The 6,977-nt window shown below is 36.3% G+C and overlaps 1 protein-coding gene across 1 annotated transcript; it reads left to right on the plus strand.

Moving 5' to 3' along the window:
* Positions 1-497: 497 nt before the first annotated feature.
* VND1 (vascular related NAC-domain protein 1) lies at positions 498-6,732 on the plus strand. The gene is made up of 4 exons (XM_077390093.1): positions 498-631; positions 4,019-4,184; positions 4,693-4,964; positions 6,056-6,732. Exons 2-4 carry the CDS (start codon positions 4,019-4,021, stop codon positions 6,605-6,607), a joined length of 990 nt encoding a protein of 329 aa, XP_077246208.1. The 5' UTR covers positions 498-631; the 3' UTR covers positions 6,608-6,732.
* The last annotated feature ends 245 nt before the right edge of the window (positions 6,733-6,977 follow it).

The following is a 6,977-nucleotide window of genomic DNA, read 5'->3' on the forward strand; positions in this document are numbered from 1 at the left end:
GAAATTTTGGGATTTGGGCTGAAATTTCAGTTTCGGATAAGTCCGAAATTTTAGCCGTAACCGAAATTTCAAACCATGGTAGTCAATGACAAATTGCACGTTCTTGGTAGCTTTTGCGAGGATCACTAAATAATCCAGCGTCTATTTTGTACGTGTGAGGGTTGGAAATAAAGTGGCAACGGTCCACAATAATGTTGAAATTCTCCAAAAATTACAAGCTATCGTTTAAAATGATGGGGCCCACCTAAGGAATGGTTCTGATCATCAACATATGTAGGCCCACATGTAGTTTCATCAATAAGAGCTCTTATTTTGAAGGTGGCGATGTTCTTTAAGCGAGATATTAAATTCTCTTGATATGAGAAAGTATTCGAGATAATGAATGAAAAGGAGAATTCCATAGGAAGCTTGAAGGGTGACGTCAACCACTAGGGCAAATCCTTCATTCCATCGGCCCACGCGCAATCGAGCAGTCCTCTTTTTATAGTTCTAATTCTCTCTTTGAAACGGAGTTCCAAGCTTCTTCTCCCTCTCTTCCTTTTCTCCCTTTTCCTTCTCCATAGTAGAAGATCAAAATCTGCAACTGTATAATTCATCACACCTCTCTGCTTCACTTTGTTCTCACTCTCAGGTATAAAAAGATTCTAATTTCTAATCTTATCTTCTCATACTTATCTTCATGGGTTTCTATTATTTTACCTTTTTGGCTCCTATTTTTCCACTGTCTCAAAGCAAAAGACGCCACTTCTCTTCGTAACCTCTCAGATCTCAATGGGTTTCTTTATATCCCTTTATTTACGTGATTTAACAAACATTTTTTTTTTTGAAATAGCGCTTTTAACCAACATTACAGCCAGTTATCTTCAGATTTTTTTTTGCTTCTTCTCCTCTCTCTCATTTTTTCTCCAAATTGGGGATGCAGAAGAGATAAATGTGCACCAAGGAATTAATCTACTTCAATATTTAATTGTTTTTATCTTTCTTTTTTATTGTGTAAATGAATTACTCTACAAAAGGAGTCGAACTAAGCGGAAAAAATAGCATTTAATTTTGAAAATTATTGATTATGAAATTCTCCAAATTTATTTTATAGGAGGAATTTAAGATGTTTCAAGAAGATAATTTGGCCCAAATTTGAGGTCTTAGTTGGCTTTTTACAATCATAGAGTAGAATTCACTAGTAAACCAATATGACCTTGGTAACTTGGAATGAGAGAATAGAAGGATGAGTAGCCATAACCCAATTCTATATTATCTGTAATTATGACCATTTAATTTAATTTTCTTTTTTATTTACAAATTCTTCCAATATTTCCCGTTCCCTTTTGATGTGGATTATTCAACTTTGTAAAAATAACTTTGAATGGGAAAATAGAAGGATGAGTAGCTATCACCCATTTCTATATTTTCAACAATCAAGACCATTTAATTTACATTTGTTCTTTATCTACAAAATCTTTCAATATTTTCCATTCCAATTCGAAGTGATTATTACGCTTTGTAAAAATAACTTGGAATGTGAGAGTACCCATCTCCCTTTTCTATATTTTCACTAATTAAGACCCTCTAATTTACATTTTTCTTTTGTTTTAAATCTTCCAATATTCCATTCCAATTCGGCGTCATTAATCAACTTTGTAAAAACAAATTATGTGTAGCCATCACTCATATCTAAATTACCAGTAAAAACGATTCAGTTTCATTTACATTTTGTCTCCAAAAAGCATTCGAAATCGATCATTCAAATTTTGTAGAGACAAATTACTCTCTCTCTCTCTCTCTCTCTCTCTCTCTCTCTCTCTCTCTTATTCTTCTTCTTCTTCTTCTTCTTCTTCTTGGTGGGTATGATGAGGCTTGCCACCCATGCCAGTACATTACAGTATTGATGAGTATACAAAACTCCAGTCGTTCATAGACCTTAGAAGTCTCTCTCTCTCTCTCTCTCTCTCTCTCTCTCTCTCTCTCTCTCTCTCTCTCCTTGATGGGTAAGTTAAGTCTTGGCACCAAACCAGTACATTAAAGTACTAATGGTTAAAAGAAACTCCAGTCGTTCATATGCCCTCTCTCTCTCTCTCTCTCTCTCTCCTCCTCCTCCTCCTCCTTGGTGGGTAAGCTTAGTCTTGGAACCAAACCAGTACATTAAAGTACTAATGGTTAAAAGAAACTCCAGTCGTTCATATGCCCTCTCTCTCTCTCTCTCTCTCCTAGATAATGAGTAATTGTCTGGGCTAGATACATTTATTCTTATTTAGTCATACTCCCATTTAATGACAAAAGTTGAGTAATTGTCTGGGCTAGATACATTTATTCCTATTTAGTCGTACTCCCATTTAATGACAAAAGTTGAGTAATTGTCTGGGCTAGATACATTTAGGGCGATGATATTGTCACCCCCCCTAAATTACGCATTCGCTCCCCTTTTGGCTTGATTTGACGTCAAAAAGCATTAATAAGGGGGGCGAATGCGTACGCAGGGGGGGTGACAATATCATCGCCCTACATTTATTCTTATTTAGTCATACTCCCATTTAATGACAAAAGTTGAAGACCCTTTTCAATATTCTCTTCAGTAAAGTCAGCATTCTACAAAAACTTAGGTTCGGATGTGCCATGCAAATCCTAGACAAAGAGACAACACTCAGAAGGGTTTCTGCCACAAGACATTGGACCGTGCCTCCCTCTTTAGTTTTCCTTTGGCAGCCTTCATCCAACAAACGGTCTCCTTCTTTTTGTTTATTCTCCTTTTCTTCTTTTGAAGAAGCGCATGCGTTATTTGCATACGTCATCCACTTTGTCCCTCAGCAATGGACTCTAACCAAAGAATCGATCTTCTCTCACAAATCAAATCCCAAGGTCACCATGCTTCCTTAATTCTTTTTTGTTTCCACTTTATCTCCTAAAGTCCATTTTATCCGTCAAGAAAGGTAGGGTAAATAGACAAGTAATTTATAACTGATTTATTTTCTTGAAAAATAATGGATAAAAGATGGTTAATACTTTGTCTATCTGAATTGTTATTGTCTGTTAATTAATACCCAAATGGGTTGTGCGAAAGGAACTTTCAATTTGATCTAGTTAATTTTTTGAGTTTGATTTTTTTTTTTTTTTACATTCAACAACTGCAATGTTGTTAACCATTTTACTGTTAATTAATACCCAAATGAGTGGTGCCAATGGAACTTTCAATTTGATGTAGTTAATTTTTTGAGTTTTTTTTTTTATTACATTCACCAACTGAAATGTTGTTAACCATTTTGATTAAATATTGTGTAAAATGTATTTAATTTGAGTAGTTCATTTTGGTAAATAACATCTGCACTCCCATAATTAGATAATTCCACACCTCTTTATTTCCAAATTTTCTACTAGATTTTATAAACTGTTATAATTTAGTAAAGTGAGGAGTGCCATTATAAAAAAAAGGAGGTGCAATTATCATTTCCTTTTTGCTGGCATTGGAGGTTTTCCAGAAGCTAATATCATTTTTTCCTCGTAAATCTCTATTATAGTTGTTAAAAATCATTTGGGTGTGCCTCTCTCTCTCTCTCTCTCTCTCTCTCTCTCTCTCTCTCTCTTATGGTTATGATTTTTATCATACTAACCAACACCAGTTTTTGGTGAATCATTTCCACCATTAACCACTGGAAGACAGCATCATTAGCATGTACTACTGTTTGTCTGTTTCTTCAGAGATGCAACACAAACCCAACTCATGGAATTTATCAATACAGATTCATCATTCTGTTTTCTTTTCTTTCATGTTTTACTTTTGGCAGGTGATTAATCATAAATCATTAAAATAAAATTCTGGGTTTTCATTTTATGACATGGGTTTATTTCCTTTTTGAGATAAATGTTTATTATATTCACAACACGTGTCGATATGGGATTCGCAAGGCCTTTATCCCTCCTATTCTTTTCATTTTATTTTTGGTTTTGGATTTTCTTTTTGGTTTTCCCTTTCTTGGTTTGGTTATGATTTAAAAGTGATGGGTTTGTGGTGGTGATTTTGATGCAGATGATGGAGACGATAGAATCTTGCGTACCTCCAGGCTTTAGGTTTCATCCAACGGACGAGGAGCTCGTTGGTTACTACCTCAAGAAGAAGGTGGCTTCTCAGAAGATCGATCTTGACGTTATAAGAGACATCGATCTCTACCGGATCGAGCCATGGGATCTTCAAGGTGCAAGAAGAGAGACCCAGATTTCCATTTTTTTAATTTTTTTCCCCGTTTTTCTTTCTTTCATGAATCCAGTTTCACGGAGGTCGCATGGCTATAGGGCAATGCACACCAGCTCATGTTAGCAACTGCCTCGAAAGAAAACTAACATGCACAACTGCACTAAAGCCAGACACTATATTGTTCTGCATTGCACCCTTATGTTGATCCATGCATTCAGGTTACACCTTGAATTTTAGGGCCTCTTTGGATGCCCCCAAACTCCGTCTTATTTGCAAATAAAATTATCTTTTTTTCTTATTTACAAATGGGACTTTATGGGCTATTTGGAAACCATTAACAAAATCATTAAAACTATTACAACCCTTATTTGAAAATGTCCGTATTTAAATCAAAACCATTTGCATAAAAGATTAATAGCAAATAATTTTTAGAGGTATCTAAGGAAGCCCCAACTCTATTTACCAAAATTTTCATGTTTTTCTCTTACAAAAGTTTGATATGTGAACAGAACGGTGTCGAATTGGATACGAAGAGCAAAGCGAGTGGTATTTTTTCAGCCACAAAGACAAGAAGTACCCGACGGGGACGCGAACGAACAGAGCGACCATGGCCGGGTTTTGGAAGGCGACAGGTAGGGACAAGGCCGTCTATGACAAGAAGAGGCTGATAGGAATGAGGAAGACCCTCGTCTTCTACAAAGGGCGGGCACCCAATGGACAGAAGACTGACTGGATCATGCATGAGTATAGGCTCGAGTCTGAAGAAAATGGTCCTCCACAGGCAAGCCAAAATATAGAAAAACAACCACACTAATTCAGACACACACCCACACATATGTTTAAATCCGTCTTTTTCTCTTATTTTAAATTTTTGTGTGCAATTGATCATGCATAGTATAGGCTTGGGTCTGAAGAAAATGATCCTCCACAGGAAAGCCAAAATATAGAAAAACAACCACATTCACACACACACATACACACACATATGTTTAAATCCATCTTTTTCTCTCATTATAAAAGTTTTTGTTCATTTTTTGCTAACTAGGAAGTTGATTTTTTAGATTCATTAAAAGGATACTTGAACAATCTCTCTCTCTCTCTCTCTCTCTCTCTCTCTCTCTCCCCCCCCCCCCCCTAAAACATATGAGCTACTATTTATACCTCCTTGTTTTGATAACTTTCTCTCTAATACTTAAAGTTTACATATCTTTTAGCTTCTTTGACCAAAAATACGAGAGAGCTAACAGCTACACCCCTCTATTTGTTTTGAAATCTTCTTTTATTTTTTTGTGAGGAACCTTTTTAGCTGTTACTGTTCCTTTGGAATTGTAACTCCAATGATCACAGGCTTAAAACAAAGAAAGGGGTGTACCTAACAAAGAAGGGTAGTACTTTTAAAAAATAATGGGGCCCATATGGTTTGATTATCCAAACCTTTCCTTTGTTAGGCTGGAATTAGATAGGCATGCCCGAAAAATCATCTCCATAGGATGATCCTAATCCTCATATTTATAGATGTTTCTATTATGTGCCCCTCTCAATTGAGCCTGCATGCGGACACCATATAAAACTCTTAAAATAATTACTCTTCAAAACATCATCTCTCATTTCATTTTTAAGGTATTTTGAAAATTTTCTTCATTTATTCAGAAATTATTTTCCTTCTCTCTCAGAAGAACACTGGCAAAACTTCATCATCGATTCATTGAAAAACTCTTTTAGATCCAATTTTTGAAATATACGCAATAGCCATTGCCGATAGGTCTTCCTAAGAAGAGTATTTCTCTCATCTTTTTTTTAGTTGAGTCAATTATAGAGCTTTTAGTGTAGAAACAATGAAATTTTCATTTATATTTTGAGAAGCTTTTTCAGGAAGAAGGATGGGTTGTTTGTCGAGCCTTCAAGAAACGGGCAACCTGTCAAAACAGAAGCGTTGAAGGGTGGGATTCAAGTTATTGCTATGATGAACAAAGTGGGGTCAGTTCCATAATCGATTCTATCGATTATCTCCAAAGGCAGCAACAGAATTTTGTGTGTAAGCAAGAGATTGAAGTAGATAATCTGAATTACTTGCACTCAGACCAATTTGTTCAGCTTCCTCATCTAGAGAACCCCTCTCTACCATTAATAAACAGGCCAAGCTTAGTCTCATTTGCATCCGAGAACGAAGATGAAGAGCAGATAAGAGGGTGCAACTACATTGAGAAAGTTACTGATTGGAGGGCCCTTGATAAGTTTGTTGCTTCTCAATTGAGTCAAGAGGATAGATGTGATAGTGAAAGGGTCTCTAACTTTGATGTTCATCAAAATTCAGATTTGGCTTTGCTTTTATTGCAAAGTAGTAGAGAAGAAGGAAACAAGCTCAATGGGTTTTTGAATTCAGGCTCCGATTGCGACATTGGTATATGCATATTTGATAAATGAGGTGAAGTGGAGAGTGCGGGTGTTGCTATCATTTTTATATTTCTATATTTAGGGTTGATGAAAATAGATCCTCTGTTGTGTAAAAAGAGTTATGAATGACTGAGTGAACAGAAACTCTCTCTCTCTCTCTCTCTCTCTCTCTCTCTCTCTCTCTCTCTCTCTCTCTCTCTCTCTCTCTCTCTCTCTCTCTCTCTCCACACAGAAAATGCACAATAGAATTAGGGGAGTGATAAATCGACTCGACTCCCCAAATTGATAAATCGACTCCCCATGTGTCTATCTCCCTCCTCTAGGTTAGAGAGAGAAAGAGGAGAGAGAGAGACACATGGGGAGTCGATTTATCCATGTGGGGAGTCGATTTATCACTGCC

Source organism: Tasmannia lanceolata, unplaced genomic scaffold (genome assembly GCF_043159265.1).
Source record: "Tasmannia lanceolata isolate RefF3 unplaced genomic scaffold, GAP_Taslan_0.1 ptg000011l, whole genome shotgun sequence".
Classification (NCBI taxonomy): domain Eukaryota; kingdom Viridiplantae; phylum Streptophyta; class Magnoliopsida; order Canellales; family Winteraceae; genus Tasmannia; species Tasmannia lanceolata.